General features: G+C 41.4%; 1 protein-coding gene across 7 annotated transcripts in view; it reads right to left on the reverse strand.

Annotated features, from left to right (window-relative positions):
* TRIM55 (tripartite motif containing 55) overlaps nucleotides 1-10,421 on the reverse strand; it is a 43,043-nt gene extending 32,622 nt beyond the window's left edge. For 6 of the 7 annotated variants that reach the window (XM_080800617.1, XM_080800618.1, XM_080800612.1 and 3 more), the window contains exons 1-4: nucleotides 10,080-10,407; nucleotides 9,350-9,522; nucleotides 2,700-2,865; nucleotides 799-894 (exon numbers count right to left, since the gene is read on the reverse strand). In XM_080800617.1, coding sequence (XP_080656743.1) covers nucleotides 799-894; nucleotides 2,700-2,865; nucleotides 9,350-9,522; nucleotides 10,080-10,247 — 603 coding nt within the window. In that variant the 5' untranslated portion in view covers nucleotides 10,248-10,407. Of the gene's footprint in view, nucleotides 1-798; nucleotides 895-2,699; nucleotides 2,866-9,349; nucleotides 9,523-10,079 lie in introns of all 7 variants that reach the window. The other variant, XM_080800614.1, reaches the window with a different exon arrangement.
* Nucleotides 10,422-20,764: the final 10,343 nt, after the last annotated feature.

The following is a 20,764-nucleotide window of genomic DNA, read 5'->3' on the forward strand; positions in this document are numbered from 1 at the left end:
AGCTGCACACATCCAGGTCTTGCTCCTGCCCTCTGGGCCGCCCGGCTTCACTAGTCTGTGAATCTTTAGTTCTTGACAACATACTTGCCACATAGCTAAATCTCTGAGGCTTCAGAATTCTGCCTTCAGCAATTACGCACCTTATATTGGATCTTGAGGAAGGGTGGATTTGAAGTATTTCTTATAGGTCAGACTTAAGTGTGAGCTATGCAGCCAGCCATTCACGCATGTGTTCATCGAGTTTGTACTGAGTGTTTCTTATGTCCGAGGCACTGGGCCAGGCAGAGGGCAGGGATGGATGAGCCAGAACTCTGGTCTCAGTGAGCTCCCAGCTACTGAATCATTCTCTAACCACAGTCAGACACATCTGTCTCCTCCTGCTGTCCCCCTCTGTGGCCCTGCTGTCAGAGCACAGATAGGTAGCTCGAACCTGCATGGGATTTTCCAAAGCACTAACTAGTGTGTCTTAGGACCGTTTGGATTTCCAACAAAAAAATTGTCCACGGTGGACAACACTCATTTGCATTATTGGGAATTGATTTTTCCTGTAGCTCATCTTTCCAAATGGGTTGACCAAGAAAGAGCAACAAATGTCACAATCATCCTAGTAAATGTGGCAAAATCTGCCTTGTTGACTCATGTGGTAACTTGTCTTCATGAGCCAGGAGAGTGTTGGAGAGACCTATGAGGAAAAGGGTCATTCTGTATGGAAAGCTTGGGTGGCATGAGGCGGCCACAACCCCCCCACTCCCAGGAGTTCAGGATTTGTTTATATTTGGTTGGAGTTGCTTGACCTACCTCAATAGTTTTACAGGTGTCCTCCAGCTGACTGATCACTCCCTGGACTCGGTCATTGCTTCCCACGAGGACAGCGATGCCGTCACTGAGCTCAGACTAATGAAGGGAAGAGAGGCATGTAAGATTTTAGGAGTTTTCTAGTTAGTACTGATTGCAGATAAATCACAGCATTGTCTTCAGGGATTCCTAATGCAGGGTCCATCGAACCCCTTTGGAGTAATAGTGAGGCTTGGAAGGCCAGACAACCTCCTGGTCTTGTAACTAAACTTCTGTATGCGTGTGTATATAAGTGCATTTGTCTAGAAAGAGGTTTCATAGTTGTCACCAGATTCTTAATGGAGACTGTGACCCTGCTAAAAAAATGATAAACCCTGAATTATGGACAATAGATAGAACATATTATGCACCTTCTATGTGTTAGGTGCACAAATACATATAGACAAGATTAAGTCATTACAAACTTGAAGCTGAAACATTCGACGGTTCTAGGGCAGAATTTTCAACTTGAAATTCCTCTCCTCTTTTGACTCAAAGAGACGCCACTGTTTGTACTCAGCCCTTTCCTAGACCGGCTGTGGACCACCAGGCAGCACTGAGTGGGGACTTAGGACACATACCTGCTTGGTCCAACTCCGCCTTTAATTTCTTTATGATGTTGGGCAAAGTTGTAATCAATTTGGACCCTAATTTTCTCAGATATAAAGTGAGAAAATCGGACCAGAACAGTGGTTATAAAACATTTTAAAGCCTCAGAACACTTTCTTCAAAACGAAGCTAATATGGAATTCCAGTACGTAAAAGTGAAGCTGCTTTGCCCAAACAGGAGCAGGGTGGAAGTCCTGCCAGCCTGTCCTTCTGTCCATCCCACATGAGTTTCTAGGGCTCTGAGGGCAACAGTGGGAAACAAGAACCGTTCAGTTCTAACATACCATGACTTGAGCGGGGTGGGCGGGTGTGGAAGGAAAAAGGGGAAATAAATTGTTAAGCGGATGGAAAAATAAATAAATATTACAGATATCTTGCTAAATCCTGCTTCTTTAGCAGCTAGTACTCACTGGTTATGACTGGTATTGTCCGAAAGATTGGCTTTCAGATTTGATTCCAACTCTGATCCTCACACGTAAAGCACTGACCAAATGTGGGCTCTGTGATTCTTCATAGAAAGAAGCCGGCTATGGAGCCACTCAAGGTCTAGGTGTGGGAGCAGCTCATCTCTCTGAGCACATTACCGGCTGTTTATTTGCATTAACTGGGCACATTGCTACTTGCCAATGGACGAAACCAGGTTGGCAGGTCAGTGATAAGCTGGGGGAAAAACTATTGTTGGTCACAGCGAGAGCACCTGAGGCTAAGGCCCTGGGGTGGGGGCATGTGCCAAACGGTAGGGTGGGGGGAGAGGAGGGCCTTTCAGCAACTGGCCTTGGGGCAAAGGCCAGGAGGCCAGCCTAACCCAGCCTTGAAGCCTAATACAGTAGGAGTGGGGGAGAGAAGGCCTGGAAGGGGTGCGGCAAACAGAACGTTTTGTTAGCAAATGAAGAAACGTTTCTGTGCCTGGAGTGAAAAGTTATCCTTTTCACATCCAGAGTCTGAACTTCAAATAGCTCAGACCAGGGGCCAGCACACTGCTTGTCTTCAGCAACCTCTGAGGTGCCGAAGAAAGAGCAACCCTTGCCCTCTGCGCACCTTTCTGACCCTTGGCACCCCTTCCTTCTCTAGCAGTCCCCTTCCTTTCCAGGGGATCTGGCCGCGTGCTCACCAGCACTGCGCCACTTCCCACTCCACCCTCCGTGCCTCTGGGCCTTAGGACTGCATGGCTTGGGCTGGTCCCCTTCAGCAAAGGGAGCCAATCCTGCAGGTCCTGGGAAGGGGCTGCAAAGGAGGAGCTGTGGGGGCTCTATTACCTTCTGCCTCTGGAACACGTGAGTTAGGGGTGCCACCTGGCAATCCTTGTGTGCCCCGAAGACCTTGCACAGAGAGCAGGTGGGCACCTCACAGTTCAGACAGTAGATGTTGATGCGTTCCTCCTCGTGCTCCTCACACATGGGCTGGTCGGACTTCTTTTCTGGTCTGGGAGGAGGTAGGCAGATGCACGTGTTAGCTCCCATTGGGGCAAAGCAGAGAGGGGTGATTAGCATTTCCAGTTTCCAGAAAACTCCCGGGGTACCCTTCTTGTGCCCAGAACCCTCCGAATTTAGTTGCCCTGTGGGCTTGGCAGTGGCATGCTTCTAGTTTTCTAACAACCAGCCTGAAGGAGGGGATAGGACACGGATACTCTGACCTGTAGCATTTGATAATTTCTGTGGTGAGTGTTCCCATCGTGGATGATTTCAAGTTATTGAAAGTTTAAAACACGTGAGTGGAATTCCTGAAAGTTGGACACCGGGCTTTTGTGTTCGGAGTGTGCTCCAGCACTGTCTCCACACACACTCAAAAGTCTCTTGAGATACTTTCCAATTATGGGTAAAGAAGGAGAAGTGGCTGAAACTCTAAGTCTCAAATTTACCCCCAGGTTTGCAGAGCCTCTAGATCCCAACTCTCTAGCCTCTGGCAAACACCCTTCCTACCACAAGGAGGCGGGGAGTGGGCTGGAGGAGTCCAAGTCTCTGATTATTAGTCTGGACACTGGTGAGAAGAAGCTCTGTGTAAGAAGGAAAATGTTTGGGTCTCTTTCTGCCGTTCAGAAAATGACATACAAATAACTGATTAAGATTAAGAGTGGTTAGTATGTGCTCAGTGAAGGTGAACAGTACTTGAAGCAATAAGAAAATGCAAAATGCTGTTCTGGGACATGGTAGTAAATTTAAGGTTTTTTTATTTTATTTTTTTGTTTGAGAGAGACAGAGACCACAAGTAGGCAGAGAGGCAGGCAGAGAGAGTGGGGGAAGCAGGCTCCTCACTGAGCAGAAAGCCCGATGCGGGGCTTGATCCCAGGACCCTGAGATCACGATCTGAGCCGAAGGCAGAGGCTTAACCCACTGAGCCACCCAGGCGCCCCCATGGTAGTAACTTTAGACGTAAGGTTCTCACAGATAATCCCCAAGTTTCCGTTTTCCCAACAGTTCAGCACCCGCCAAGACTTTTCAGAACTGCAACAGGTAATAATAGAGCATCGGATTTGTGTGTGTTAGTGAGATGATGACCAAGCAATGAAGAACGAAAGCATGGAACGGGAGAGACAAGTCACTGCTATTTAAGAACAACCTGTTAGCTATAGAATCACCTGGAACCACCCAAGTTCACAGCACATGGTAGGGCCCTGTATGTTCCCCTAACAATCAGCGTGGCTTATGTATTATGATCAAGATCAAAATTATGCCAAGTCATGGTGTTCTAGGCCCTTTCTGGAGAGCATGGTGAGAGATGTGGGTGTAGCCTACTTCTGCAAAAACCTGGAATTCTTACATATCCTATCTAAAGACCAAGGTTGTTAATAGTTTTCAGAGGTGCCTGAAGAATGTAAATATAAATCCATAGCCTTTCCTCACATTCCCAAACACATAGTTATTTGAAAGCATGGTTATTTAAAAGATTTGGGACTGAATTTTTCTATTGTTATCAAGATCCACTTTTTAAAAACTGCAGGTTTTCATGGGCCATGAAATTGATTATTATGGGCCTTGAAATCAACTTCAGGGTCATCACCAACATCGTTAAAATCACAGTAAAATAGAACAGTAAATACTGTGAACTACACGTAGTAAGAATAAGGTAATGGTTTGTGAAACTTTTGTTTCTGTTGTACATAGATGTGTATGTATGTACATATTTGTGTGTATGTGTACATAAATCTAAGTACACTGGAAACAAAAGTATATATTTCATATCTATCTATCTCTCCATCCATGTATGTAATGGTCACTGTTTCACAATGTAAAATGTACTTCTACTGTGAGACATAAATAAAATGGTTGGAAAACCATTGCTATTGATGGGGTACCATGTAGCTGCAGCCCCAGAAACTCAGGGAAAGGCGGAGAATATACTGATTTACATCTATAAATCACTAGGTGATCAAGTCATGATATTAGGCTGTGGGGAGAAGCCCTGGGTCTGGTAAGTAAATTTATATGGGCTTCCAGCTTCAAGACTTCAGAATCTGGTTTTGTAAAAGGAATTTTTGCCCGGTCTTGCAGCCATGTGTTTTCCATAAAGTCGGTGGCCTCCTGACTTGAATTTCTGCTATATTCTCGGAAGTCAACCGAGAAAAGTAAACTCTGCCCAGGTCTGTTTGCTCCACCAAAATGTGAGCTCCACGAGGACAGGCCTGTCTTTTTTGCAGAAACCCCAGTGCCCAGAACAATGCCTTGCACAGAATGGGTACTCAGTAAATATTTGTTGAATGAATGACAAATGAGAGAATTTTCCAGCTTAATGGACAGTATTCCTTGTGCTCGAACATAAAGACCACTCATCTGGGGAAGGCATGTGAAATATGGGGAAAGCCCAGGGTCACTTGGTACTCGTGAGCCTCAAAGGAAGAGGCCAGACAACATTCTGAAGATGCCATTTATAAGTGACAAAGCCCTTTGGGGGTTATCTAGAGACTAGGAGTGGTGGTTTGCTCTTTGCTTGCTCAAAAGCTTCTCCACCTCCAATACCTTCCCTACCATGTATCTCCATCTCGTAATAATAAGTGTGAAGCAAATGCCTGGAGCACATTCACTGGAAAATAGCACAGGTGATGCTTTTGTGGCTCATCTCCCTGCAGCATTTCCTGAGGGCAGCCTGTGTCCCATGTGCTATTCTGATGTCAACAGCTCTGGCCAGAGCTCAGGTATGTGAGTGTATATATACACAATACATATACATATACATATAGTATAAATATACACACAGTATACGTAAACACTAAAAATGTGGCAATAGCCATAAGGCTGTATGTTTAGTTTTGATTGTGATTATTTTTCCATAATATGATACAGGCTGAGAACTACTTCCCATATTTCTTATCAGGTTTTTCTTCCTTAGGTGGCAACACGGGCCCAGAGGCATCCCCCACTTATAAGTGGGTGTATAATAGAAACCTTTATACAACTTAACACGTATCTCAGACTCGGGTCAAACAGAGCATAAATATGATGTAAATACAATGTAAATGACCCTTCATGAGGTGAGAGTGTTTGAGCTGGAAGTTGCGGCTCAGGCTTCTGCTCCAGATGTGGACAGAGGCCCCTGGCCATTTGGTGGGGACCTGCCTCAAGGAGTCTGGAACCTGCTGCCTCTGGCCTCAGGAGGTGGGGACCATCCCGGAGTTTCTGAAGAGTGGGCATCTGGTCTTGGTGATACATGGCGGGCAGTGCCTTTTGAGTCGAACTGCTCTCCAAGTTTAAGTCCAGCTGAGCTTCTCCATGTGGCAGCTTTGTGGCCTCGGGCAAGTTACTTAACCTCTTTTCAGGTTCCGCTTTTATTCATATCTGAAAATTGGCCTGAGGGTCTTCTGATTAAACACAGCAGAAAGAACCTATGCCTTTTTTATTTGTATTTTCTGTGGAAATCCCACTAAAATGAGAGCAAGGAAATCTTAAGAATCACATTCTAGTATAAATCAATAAGGACAAAAAATGAGCAAGATGACAGCAGATGAGAGATGTCGACCAAATGTTAGAAACTGAGAACATCTGGACGAAGGGACGTGAGCTGCTCGAGGTGGATCTTATTTCTGCGAAGTGCCTGCAGGGGAGAAGCCTGCAAGGAGCAAGCTGACCCCAGCCGTGGAACCCGAAGAAGGCTCTGGAACTGCGGAAGCCAGGTGCTCAGAAGGCAGGAGTGTGTAGGAGATTGCAAAGTGGTGCGCTTTCTGCATATTTGGGGAGATACTTGAGAATGTGGTCCACAAAAACAACAGAATAAACCAGCGAAGAGACAAACATAGGTTCTAGGAAACAAAGCTTCAGCCTAGGGAAGAGTACAACTAGGCAAAGCCCAGCCAAGGAGGACACTGTCCTGATCGTCCACAGTGAATGTCAAATTGAATGTGCATATAGTCGTAGTATACAGATGTCACTGGGCGATAACAGAAAAATAGCTAAAACAATGAAAGCTGTCTGGCTCTGGAGAGTGAGACTTGGGGGTAGAGAGAGAGTGGGATGAGAGTGGAGGCCTCTGGGACTCCTGGGTGGCTCAGTTGGTTAAGCCACTGCCTTCGGCTCAGGTCAAGATCCCAGGGTCCTGGGATCGAGTCCTGCATCGGGTTCCTTGCTCGGCAGGGAGCCTGCTTCTCTCGCTGCCTCTGCCTGCCTCTCTGCCTGCTTGTGTGTACTCTCTCTCTCACTCTCTCTGGCAAATAAATAAAATCTTAAAAAAAAAAAAATATGAGAGTGGAGGCCTCCTTAGCGGTCTCCTACTATTTGAATGTTTAAATTATATACGACTTGGCTTCAGTGAAATATTCAGAAATTCTAACAAGGTAATAATAATCACAATCTCACAGGATTGTTATGAGAATTATACACGATTCATGTGTAAAGGACTCTGAACAGCGGTTGACATGTACTCAGCACATAGTAGTTTTACTTATCATAAAGTTATTTATTATAACTTTCATGATTAACATTAGCAAAATAAATTCCTCTTCTTTCACCTCCCCAAACTGTAGCTAGTTTAGCACCATGCAGAAGTCTAGGTAAGAAGGCCAGGTGTTGTCAAGATTTACAATCTCTAGTCCTCCTCTCCTTTCTGTCCCCACCCCAATGACAATGAGCCAGAAATGGTTTCCTCTCACTTTGTTATCCAAGGTTGTTCTCAGATTGCCTAATGGACTCTGAGGCTCAGGCTCCTGGGCTGGCAAGTCTGCCCATCTCCAGGGAACACCTGGGTTTATGCCCAAACAGAAACACCTGGGCCCTCTTTGCAACTTGTGTTTTTGCCACTAAGTAAAAATGTACCAAAGGCAGGTCTCAAGTTCAAGAAATAACAGCATAAGAACTTGATAATCAGAAAAACACCACTAGGGCATGCCGTTATGAACTTCATGGTTGGAAATTTGGTTCCTTACTTTCATACAGTTTGCTCACCTGGGCACTTTTTTGGCAAATGCGCATGTGGACTTTATGGTTAAAGTAAGGATGTATCTTTTGGTTCTGCTAATGCTGCAAGTTTTACTATCTCTTCTCTGCATTTCGTAACACTATTGCAATTATTTCCCATATCTCAAGCTCTCACTGTAGCAAGTAGCAAAATGAAATTACTGCAATAAATAGGACGTGTAAGAAGCTTTGTGGTGTTGCTTTGTCAATGGGCCCTTAGAAAGTAACCATTCTATGCAAGACACTATACTAGGCACTGAATCTGTTGTTATATAAACACCCTTAATAATTGTCTGGGTTATTAATTGACTGATTTTTTTTTAAAGAGACAGTGCGTGTACTTGCATTTTTAAGTAACGAAATATAATCCGATCAGATCTGTGAAGCAACAGCAGCAACAATAGCACTTTCTTTCTTCTCCAGAGACTCTGGAAGCAAGGGAATAGCTAACTCCGTGTCTCTGCAATATGTCATCGGCAATTACTCTTCTTCCCCAGTTCCATCTAGATTCTGGCACTATCTAATTTAGTTTGAATCTTAAGCAGAAACTAATAGCCATAATGATTATAATAATTATATGTTAGATTTATAGAACAGCTTTCCTTCTAAGAGTGCAAGGCTCTTAGGGTGCTGCAGATGTTCCATAAATACATGTCTCCTAATAAGAATCACAATAAGTTCATTTCCAGATGGTCTCAATATTACTATCAAGCTTTGTGGACCAGACTGACCTGTGCACAATTGAAAAGGGCTCTTCACACCATGCCTTCTAGGAATGAACTCCTGCAGTGTTGTCTCTAGGAAAGGAAAGCTATAGCCAATGTGATCCAATGAGGAAGAAGCCTTTTTTTTTTTTTTAATGAATGGATGCATATGGTGAATATCAATCAATCAGCAGGTGAATGCTAACAGTAGGAGGCAAATAATATCTAGAGACTAGGGAAACAGCCTGAAAGACACCCCCCTCCATGTCTCTGAACTTTAACTTGCTAAAGGACAGGACTGTGCATTGCTTTGCAACTTCCCAGAGTTCATATCATGACTAATTATGCTAGAGAATTTTGTTTTTATTATGATCATCTAGACAATTTTCAGGTGAGACTGTCTAAACGAGGAACTGGCTTATTTTGGAAAATGCCATTTCTATTAGTTTTCCTTAAAGTTTTGTACTATAAGCTTTCTGCTATGTAGAATCTGGAGCTACAAAGGACCTGTGAAGAGCATGGATGTCTAAAACATACGTAATACAAGGCTTAGAAGGATGGGCTGAGTTATGCCTCTTTCAGTATTATTGAATGGATTAGTGTTAATGAATTACTTCATTCTTAAATTGATACAAAGGCTTCGGCACCAGCTCCCTTCTTCCATGAGCAATTCTCATGCTGGGAAGGACTCCCTTGGAAAAACATTTTCAGAGAAAACAATGTCTGTGATTAGCAAACAAGCGTTTGGTATACTCATCTGTTAGAACGAACAAACAGACAAAAACGAGCTTCAAATGGGTTTGACACAGGGAGGAAACATACCTGGTGGACTCCTGCTTGTAGATGTCAATGATATTTTCCACCAGCAGGTTCCTCTGAAGGCCATATATCCCATGTCTGTCCAGAACCACTTCATGTCTACAGGAGGGGCAGCGAAATCGGCCCCCTGATGCCACGGTGGTACCTCCTCTCGTGGGCAAATAGGGGTTAGAGGCCTGTTCTTGCCAAGCAAGAAAAGAGGAATAGAGTAATGCCACAGGTAGCTTTTCTGAGACTTCTTTTCACTCTGTTACTACAAAGAACATCAACTTCTACTTTAAGCTGGCCATAAAATAATCCCTTAGGGCCTTCTAGCAAGTGGTCCTAAAATACAGGGCCAGCACTTATCCACCGTCAATGGCCGTGTACCATGTTCAGCATGAGACACTTTTCTATCCAGTGTTTTCATAATCAAAAGTTCCACCCAGAAACTCCAACGTTAATGTCTTGGGCAATAATTCATTTACAATTTTGAAGCAGATTCAATGTTTTGAGGTCTTTCTTTCTTTCTTTTTTTTTTTTAACAAATATGATTCTTAGTATTAAAGTAAAACTAGATTCAGGAGTAAGGAGGAGGCAAAGAACAAAGCAGAAAGCAAATCATTAAAAAAATTCATTTCTTAAAATGAATGTAGCCTTAAAACGTCTTCTAAAAGAATTCACCTTTTAGGTGAGCACTTGATTCTGAGAAAAGAGACTCCTTTTTTACCCCCTAAATTCCAAACAAACCTACCTGGAAAATATCACTGGCACATTTCCTACACAGGTTATGCTGACAGGGGAGAATAACCACGGGCTTCGTGAACATCTCTAAACAGATCGGACAGATGAGTTGCTTCTCCAAGTTATCCATGGTCTGCTGCTCTTTGGAAAAAGACTTGTAATTCAAAGATGCGCTCATCTCCTGGCCGTCCCCCTGTGCACTGCCAGGGAAAGCGTGCTCCGAATGGTTTCTGCGAGTGTTTCCTGGAAATAATTCCAAGGATTGGGTTGATCAAGGGTCCTTAATTGTTTTTTCGGTGGAAGACATTGTTTCAGGCCCAGGTTCAGAGGAGGTGCCCGAGCTGTTTTTAGCAGCGGGGGTCACGTGACAGTGGGCTAACTTGTCCATATAAGCCAGTGACAGGAGGATGGATTCTGACAGGTGACAGAGAACAGGAGCCAACATTCCTGTCCCAAGGAGTGAAGAGAGTGGGTGGAAAGAAGAATTACAAGCCCCATTTAGACAGGGTTGTGAGGAGAGAGAGGTTGAAGCTGACAGTTGTCAACAACAAATGCAAATGTGCATGCCTAGTCACTGAGCCATGCCCTCTGTGAGCACTCAGTAAGAGCGTGGTGATGGCTCGCTGCAGGACTGGAGAGAATGCAGCCCGAGAGTCAAACTGTATAACGGATGCCATTTCTGCCTTGAGAGTTTAGGAGGCGAGTCACCAAGAGTGACATGATCATAATGTCTTAAGTGAAAACAAATAAAACAGGTCTTGAAAATCATGCCCCGGGCTTTATAAGGGCAATCGCCTAAAAAGATTGCTTAACGTTAATTTTTTCATCTTTGCAAGAGTTGTGGTCTGGGAAAAATTCTGATTTAAAAACTGATTTCAATCATTTTCACCGTGAAAGTATCTATGAAAAAAAATTCAAACACCATTGGATGAGCCTGTTTTTTAAAAAACTTGTTAATAAAATTCTAGTAAGTTCTTTTTTTCTTCCACATTGTTTTCCCTCCTCCCTAAACCCTCTTCCATCCTGTATGCCTACAACTCCCTCCTTACACACACCAAAAACAAAGAAAACTTGGTAATCTTTTATTTTTTTATTTTTTATTTTTTGTACGTATTATATACTGTACTCTTTATTTTTTATTTTATTAACATATAGTGTATTATTTGTTTCAGGGGTACAGATCTGTGAATAATCAGTCTTACACAATTCACAGCACTCACTATAGCATACTCTCCCCAATGTCCATAACCCAGCCACCCCATCACTCCCCTGCCTCCTCCCCTCCAGCAACCCTCAGTTTGTTTCCTGAGATTAAGAGTCTCTTATGGTTTATCTCCCTCTCTGGTTTCATCTTGTTTCATTTTTCCCTCCCTTCCCCTATGATCCTCTGTCTTGTTTCTCAAATTCCTCATTATCAGTGAGATCATATGTTAATTGTCCTTCTCTGATTGTCAAAGTCCACAGATTTAAATGTTAATCTCATCCAAACCCTCCTCACAGAAACATGCAGAATAATATTTCACCATATATCTGGGCACTGTGGCCCAGTCAAGTTGACACATAAAATGAACCATGACAATATCCTTCAACATTTTGATTTTGGAAGGCTTAGTGGACATCAGGTAGGGCCTAGAGGGGAAAAAAATTTTTAAATTGCAGCAATAATAATGAAGTAGTAAATGGCATCTGGGTAGGAGACCCATTATTTCATTTTTCCATAAAGCAGGGAACAGATATCAGTGCTGTTGCCAACTGAAGTGAAAATGGAGTCCTGCTTTTATACCTGAGTTTTCTCTGGTCTGAAATCCCTACTATACTTCTTTGCATTTGCCTCCTCCTCCAACTTAATTTTTTAAATGATAGTCTCCCTGGTCATTTCTGATATTCGTGGTCTGTTCTTGAGTCATAAATAGTGATCCTGATGTTTGCCAGGAATTTGTAAAAGAACTGTTTCATCAATATGTAGTTATTTAAAAATCAAATATCAGATCAAAAATGAAAGAGATGCATATCTGTTTATCTGTGATGAATCTGCAGGTTAATTTCTCCTTGACTTAAAAATATTCAAGGAGTGGGGCGCCTGGGTGGCTCAGTGGGTTAAAGCCTCTGCCTTCGGCTCAGGTCATGATTTCAGGGTCCTGGGATTGAGCCCCGGAGAGCCTGCTTCCTCCTCTATCTCTCTGCCTGCCTCTCTGCCTATCTCTGTCAAATAAATAAATAAAAATCTTTAAAAATATATATATATTCAAGGAGTGCCTGGGTGGCTCAGTGGGTTAAGGCCTCTGCCTTCAGCTCAGTTCGTGATCCTGGGATCCCGGGATCCCAGGGTCCTGGGGTCTTGGGATCGAGCCCTGCATTGGGCTCTCTGCTTGGCGGGGAGCCTGCTCCCCACCCCCACCTCTGCCTGCCTCTCTGCCTACTTGTGATCTCTGTCTGTCAAATAAATAAATAAAATCTTTTAAAAAAATATTCAAACAGTGAACACATTTTGTCAATAAATCACCAGCATGCACTTAATCACAAGTAGAGTAGGCCAGTGTGACTGGTTATTTATGGTCTTATTGCTGTGTGCACTGAAAGCTTATTGAGAATCTAAGAAGCTCTATTAGCTATTAATAAGTTACACGCATTCATAAACATTTCAGGCACCTTAGGAGAATTTTGTGATTCCTTTCAATATCTATTTAGCAACTCCAATAAAGAAGGGAATCAGTGACTTTTTTTTTTACTGCATTAATTCAGTTCACCTAGCATAGGCAATTAACTGTATTTATCATTACATGGGCTATGGAGGTCTGAATGCAATATGTGAGTTATTTTCTAGTGAAGATAAAGTTTCTACAGTAAGACTGTTCAATCTAAGGAAAAACAAACTGATAATGTACAATATAGCCAAGACTATCCTTATTAGAAAATTCATTCTTTCAAAAAATATTCATGTGCCCCCATTGTGCTCAGTTCCATGGATGGAAAAATGGAGTTCAGTCTAACAGTGGAAATAAGACATTCATATACAGAAACATAGTACAAAACAAAGTGTGATAAAGAGCTACAAAATTTCAGAGTTGGATTCATTAGGAGGGCTTCATGGGTGGGCTGATCCACTGAGAACTTAGGTGAATGGATATAAAGTCAGGTGGGGCATAGTTGGGGCTTCCCAAAGGAAGGCACAGAAGCAAAGCCAGTAAGGCACAGGAGTGCACGGAATGCTTAGAGTGTATGGTGTTTTGGGCCAGAGTGCAGAGCATGCTGGTGGCACATTGGCAGGCCACAAATCCTGGCCAGAGAGTTTTTAACACTTAGTAAATTAGGGAACAGGAAGTTATTGGAAGTTTCTCACAGAAACATCTTCATGAGAGCTGTTCATTGGTTAGATTAGTCTCATAGTGGTGGTTGGGATAGATCAGGGTGAACATGACCTTGATAAAGACCAGATGGGAAGCTGTTGCCAAGAGCCTAGGTGAGAGGTCATGTTGCCCTGGCACTGGGCGATGGCAGTGGGGAAGGAAAGGAAGAAAGGGACTCTGAAGCTATGAAATTAGGATTCACAGGGGTGACTCAGATGTTCTGAGTCTGAGCAAACACCAATGATGCAGTGAGAGATGCACAGTGAGTCAGGAGACAGTCTTTCTAATCCAGCTTCCTTTTCTACCTCACTTTGTGGTCTTGGGAAACTGACCTCAACCTAGCTGAATTTCATTTCTTTTATTTGTAAGTGAGTGGTGTTCGGAACCTAGCTTAACAGTATTTTTAGGGGGAAAAAAACCCTTTGAAACAATGTTAATTTTGACATTAAGAATCTCCAATTCAATTATTTGATGTAAAGTTGATCTCTAGCCTCTTCTCTGTTTTTGTTTCTTGCCTTGTGCTTTTTCTTAGAACTGCGTCTAGGAGGTGACCCAGCAAACTAGCAAGAATCTCCCAGGCTTAAGAGTCAAGTTGATAGGTGATTATCACTATCCCCTCTTTATCCTCTTTTCTCCATTCTTTGCTCCTCCCCACTCTTAAGAGACCAGCAGTCCATGAGGTGGGCATATGAGTTGAGAGTGGGACATGGGAGTAGCACTCTGCTCTAGGGAAGAACCAGAAAATTTTAGTGTGTTCCCAAATCATTCACAGAGTCTGAAAAATAGAGAAAATTCTGAAACGGAATCAGATTTGAAGTCAACTTCAAGGATCTGCGATTTGGAGTGGATCTGTGCCTCCGCAGAGTCGTGAAAACCAGCTTAGTCTCCTGAAGGTATCCTGGCCTGTATATGAGTAATGCACAACTTTCTCCCCTTCCCTAACCCCTACCCACCACAACTAGGAGAGGGGCTTGAAACCAATTGGGGGCAATTGTACAGGGAGTTGGTTTAGTTGGAAGCCCCAGTTGCCCCTCATTCCCAAATCCTACCAAACTAGGGCAGGGTTATATTTATACAATTGAGAAACTGAAGCAAAACCACCAATGCTCTCACCTCTAGAAGAACAGCAGTTTCCCAACCGCCAAGGTAAGTCAGAGGAAGCAAGATGGGTCCCTAAGAACCTGACTATGCTACTGTCAGCAAACTTGGCATTAAGGCGTGATAGCAGAAAGAGAAGACTTTTTTACCTCTTTCAGCCTCTAGCTATAAGGCCAAATGGACGCAGACTTTAGGAGACAGAGCAGAGGAGTGAAATGTGGGTTTCTGTGTGTTCATCTTGGGAAGGAAGAAAAAGGGGTTCTAAAATCTGTTACTTTTAGTACTATGGTTGATCCTTGAACAATAATTTATATGTGGATATTTTTACAGTATTATAAGTGTACTTTCTCTTCCTTATAATTTTCTTAATAACATTTTCTTTTCTCTCACTTTATCTTAAGAATATAGTATATAATACATATAACATACAAAATATATGTTAATTGACTGTTTATGTTAACAGTAAGACTTCTGGTCAACAGTAGGATATTAGTAGTTAAATTTGGGGGGAGTCAAAAATTATATGCAGATTTTCAACTGCATGGGGGTTCAGCATCCTTACCTCCATGTTGTTCAAAGGTCAACTGTATACTGCCAAAACAAACATAATAAATATGTACAGACTACTAATCATTACTTACAATAGCTCTCTATAAGAGGTATTATAATTTCCACTGAACCAACTGTAGCTCAGCAAAGCAGCTGCCTAGTCATATTGCTGCTAGTCGTGAAGCAGATTCAGAGACACATCTTTTGACTACAGAGCCCATGATCTCACCCACTAAACTATACCACACCCACGCTCTACAGCATACCCTCCCCCTCCACCCTCCATTAGAATTTTTTGCAATGATGTAAATGTTCTCTATCTATACTATGTAACTTCTAGCCACAGGTGGCTACTGAGTACTTAAAATGTGTATGATGCAACTTGGGATCTGAGTTTTAAGTTTTATGTAACTTAAGCTTACGTTCAATCATATGTGGCTACTGGTTACCATACTGGACAACCAGCTCTAGAATATGTCATATTAAAAAATCTTGGGAGAAAATTGTAGCATATTTAAAGGATTCTCCAGCAGGAACAGGGTCCTCTCCTTTTAGTGGATTTTATACTTCCTGGTCAGAGTGATAGGAACTTCTAACCCCAGAATACTTACAAGAGCAACATCAATTAACTTTCAAAAACAAAAGAGACCATTCTGGGAGTGGGAGGCATTAGAAGAGTTGCAGGGAATCAGTGTCAGGCTTGCAAACTGTTCTGAGGATTCCAGAATGTTCTTAGCATTTCATTTACCCATGTTCTTTTTGTCTTTTTAGCGTAGGTAATTGCAAATACAGGTATTTGAAAATAATCAAGGCTTAGCTGGAGGAGCTAGTCATTCATCAAACAGAGTATCAGACTTAAGGTCAAATGGAAGGTGGAGCTAAAAAGAAGTTAAAAAAAAAAAAAGATAAAATTTGAAGCAAAGCAGTGAGGTAGAGAGAGTGCAACCCTGCTGGAAGGAAGAGAAAACAAAGGGCACTAGAAAGCTGATCTTGCTTCTGGCTCAACATCTAATGTAGAGAGGAAGGAGAATTCTTCCTTCTTGTACCCACTGGAAGTGAAAAAGTTAATGGCTGACTAAGTCACTAAAACAGGGAAAGAATGCCAGATGGTGTGGATGTGGAGGCAGAGAAGTAGGGGCTGCTTAAGAAGCAGGTTTAGTTAGCCTGGAACACTTAGGGCATGAGTGAACCGGCACTTTCAGGTCAACTCCAGCCGCAGTTATATCTCTTGAAAAGTCACTTTAATTCCTTGCCAAAACAATGCTTGATACTGTGCTGACCAGGTCCTCTTAAACTAAGACAGTGAGGTTATTAATTCTTCCCTGCAATATCCATCTGTTCATCCATCCATCCATCCATCCATCTTTCTCTCTCTCCCTCCCTCCATTAGTGAGAACACTAATACATGACCAGTGGGGAGAAGGCAGCACTTCATTCAGGATTTAGATGAGCTGGTGTTCCAAGAGCCAGGCTCTGCTGATCAGTCCTGCTAGATATAACCCATCTGAGCACAGGAGACATGTACAGTATATTATTTCTTTTAGTATTCTGGGGTTCAGAGTGTAATTTAGAAAAGGACTTTTCTAACCAACTTTACAAGTTACTTGAAAAAAAAATTCAACCCAGAACTCTTTCCAGTAAAAGGATTCTTGCAATCTTTTTACATCAAGGACTCAACTCACGATATCTATACAATACTTAACTTTTTTTCTGCCTACATTGTCAGTCTCTTCAATTTAGCTGTCTATCTGGCAGTAGGAAGCTTGGATATGTGATTTAAAAATTTTTTTCAATGAAAAGAAACACTTTACAAAATCTAAAATCAAAGAGAAATGAATTAACTTGAAAAGTACGTTACAAAATCTAACACTATGGCATTTCTTTCATTAGATAGCTTGCAAACTTCTGGCTGTAAGCTTCTCTTCTTGATAACTACTCCTCCAAATCTATTGTTTATACATCTTAATTCATCATAAATATCTCTGAGGATATGTTAAAAATTAAAATATTTTACTTTTCTCTGAACATTTCCTGGCACAATTCACATGCCAGAAATGAATAGTGACAGCCCCAACAAGTAGCAAATACTTTAGCCTAAGGCCTTCCCAATGGTCATGTCTGAACTCCAGGGCCTTCTTCAGTCCATTCTCAGCACACACAATCTGCCTCACCATCCCTCCACCTCGGCCTCCTGATTGATTTTTCTGAATTCACTCTAGCTTTCTGCAATCTGTTTCTCATAAGTCACTCCCTATTTAAATCCCACTAATGGTCCAATTACCTGTGGGATAAAAACATTAATCTTCACTGTGGTCTCTAAGGCCTGACAAGATCTGGCTCCTACCTGCCTCTCTGACCTAACTGTCCAATAGAAATAAGATGTGGTTGACAAATATGAGACATATATATATATAAAATTTTATATTTCTAGTAGCCACATTAAAAAACAGAAACAATTGATATTAAGGTTATTAATATATTTTATTTAACACTCTCAAAATATAAACTATTATTTCAACATGTAATCAATATTTTAAAAAATGATAATCAATATTTTAAAAAATGACATATCTGTGAATAGAGATAGTTTTACTTCCTCCTTTCCAATCTGGGAGGTCTTTCACTTCATTTTTCTTGCCTTATGATACTGGCTAAAAATCTCAGAATGGACATCCTTGCTTTGTTCCTGACCTTGGGAGAAAAGCATTCATATTATTAAGTATAATATTAAGTGTGTGTTTTTCATGGAAGCCCTTTATCAGGTTGAAGAAGTTCCCTTCCCTTCCAAGTTTGTTGATAGTTTTCAAAATGAGGAATGGATGTTGAATTTCATCAAATGCTTTTTCTGCATCTACTGAAATGATCATGTGGTTACTCTTCTTTAGCCTGTTTACTATAATGAGTTATGTTGATTTTTGAATGTTGAACCAGTCTTGTATTCTTGGAATAAATTCCATTTGATCATGATGTATTTTCCTTTTTATAAATTGTTGGATTTAAAAAAAATTGTTGGATTTAATTGGTAAATTTTTGTTTAAAATTTTTGCATCTATTTTCATAAAGATACTGGTCTGTAGTTTTCTTTTTTCATAATGTCTTTGTATGGCTTTGAGAACAGGATAATGTTGGCTTCATAGATTAAGTTGGACAGCATTCCCTCTTCTTCAATTTTCTGAAAGTCTGTGTATACTTGGTATTATTTCTTCCTTAATTGTTTGGTAGAATTCACTAGGGAAGCCATCTGGGCCTGGTGTTTTCTTTTAGAGAAAAATATATGCATTAATACATGTATTAATGTGCTTGGCTTATAAGAAATGCTGTTAGCTACTTTTTAAAAAATGCATCTTATATGTTCAATTAAAACTTACAAATTTTACTACAGAAATTAGAAAATATTTTATAATTATAAAGAAGAAAAAATCACAGTAATGCTACTGTCGAAAGGTCCCTGCTATTAATATTTAAATGTATTCTTCAGTCTTTTTACTGATAATGCTTGTTTATATTGTTATTGTTTATACTTCCCTGTACCTAATTTAACAACTTAGCATTTGATTAAATTTCCCATGTCAATAGTTCTTAATAATTTCAAAGGTTATATATAGTCCATTAAGTGGTCATACTATAGTTTATTTAAAACTATCATTTTGTATTTTTAGGATTGTTCTACTTTCCCGCCACAGTAGACCCAAGCATCTCTTTCCTGCACTTACATATACATTTGTATAAACACACATGCAAACCCTCAGAATATTCCCTCTGGGGCTTCCCTTTGTGGTACTGCTCACATACACTGATAACAGTTAATATTTATGGTGTGTTTACTATGTACCAGGCACAATAGTACAAGCTTTACGTGTTACATCTCAGTTAAAAGTAGGTACCATTTTATCACCCCTAATTAACAAATAAGGAAACAGAAGCACCAAGATGTCAAGCAACTTGCCCAATGTCACCCAGCTAGGGAATGTGAAAGCCAAGAAAGGCCATCAGATGTCACAGCCCACATGACTGACTACTGTGCAACAGTACCTCTCAGCTTATACCTTTAGACTTTTGGTATGAATTTCATTCCACACCTGAGTTGTTAATCCTGAGATGTTGTTTGAGTTCTTGCCCAGTTCACCAGCCCTGGGACAGCCTTGGGACAGCCCTGGGACACATGTTCTCCACCTGGATTTGGGAGCATTCCGTCCACTTATTATCCATTTCTTGCTTTTATAGTCATTTATAATTTTACTGCTATCTCCTCCAGTCAGACAGAGCACTCATAATCTCAACTAAAACTGGGACATAACATCTGATAAAAGGATTCCTCTTCCTACTGTGTAAATTTGTTTTCATGAAAATAATGATATATTTTAAATGAATCACTATATACTCAATTTAAAGACTTTATTGAAAAGAGTAAAATGAGATAAAATGGAAACTGCCTTAGAAAAGGAAAGATACACCAATAAAATGCAACAGGTTGTACACATTGGTAACAAACAAGTATAGGTTGCCTAGAACACAAAGAATTATATAATAAAAGAATTGTCATGTATTAATTGTAATCCTCAAAAAAGGTTAATATTTCTGCCTTTGTCTTTGTCTTTTAAAATGTATGTTTTGTGTTGAGAACTGCTGTATGGTTTCAACAGCTTTTTAATACCTATAGTCTAGTAAATTAGGATAGGGAGAATTTATTACCAGAAAAGCCTTGTGCGTGTTCTTCTCAATTTCCCAATCTTTCAGTGAGTGTGCATTTATTTTTTGTCTTGTCTTTAACAAAACAGACTATGCTCAATAAACAGTTTTTGGTTTTGTTTTTATTTAATTCCTTTTTAGTGCTAGTTTCCAATTCTCCACAGTTACTTCCCAGGAGGAAAATGGCATTAGAACCCTCCTTCAGTAGCAGGTCTCTGGGTTTAGGCCCCTCTCCACGTCCTCACCTCTCTTCCCCTTCCTCTTGCTTTATCCTGTCCTAGTAGATCTGCCCACAGCTGAGCACTCCACGGAGGTCAGTTGAGACGAAGCGGAATAGTTCTCGCTTCCTCGGCTCAACATAAGTTTAAGGTAGCTAGCTAGCTAGCGTCCTTTTCCAAGTTCTGTGGGTTTTGGTGGTGTTTTTTTCTGTCCGTTCCCCCTAAATATGGGCAGTTTAGTATCAGATGGGTCTCTGGAAGTGCAGCGATCAATCACAAATCACAAAGAGACTGGCAACAGAGGTCACTGCAAGCCGTAGCCATTTTTGCACAGAAAAAGCAATTTCGTGAGCTTCCCAAAGTAAACGGGTCTAAGATTTTTTAAGTTGTAAGACTAAACTCCGTCAACACCCATAATCCCTCGTTTAGGAAGTTCTAGGGAGCGGTAATCTCAAACTCATCCCGTCTCGCGCTTGCCCGATGGCTGACTCTAAGTTCTACCTCGAGTTGAATGAGAATCGAAAGAAAAAATTACCAGAGAAGAGGAAAAAAACTGGAGGATGCGGGCATCGATCCCGCTACCTCTCGCATGCTAAGCGAGCGCTCTACCATTTGAGCTAATCCCCCACCGCTGGGCACGGACGGTTATCTCTTCCTCTAGAGAGAGGTCAGAGCATTTGGAAACAGAAACTATATTTTTCTTGATTGTGTTCTTGATCTTGCCCTACAGATAAAGGCAAAGTAACAAAAATAGGAACCCCTCTCCTTCGAGCCGGAATCGAACCAGCGACCTA

Source organism: Martes martes, assembly GCF_963455335.1.
Source record: "Martes martes genome assembly, chromosome: 4".
Lineage (NCBI taxonomy): Eukaryota > Metazoa > Chordata > Mammalia > Carnivora > Mustelidae > Martes > Martes martes.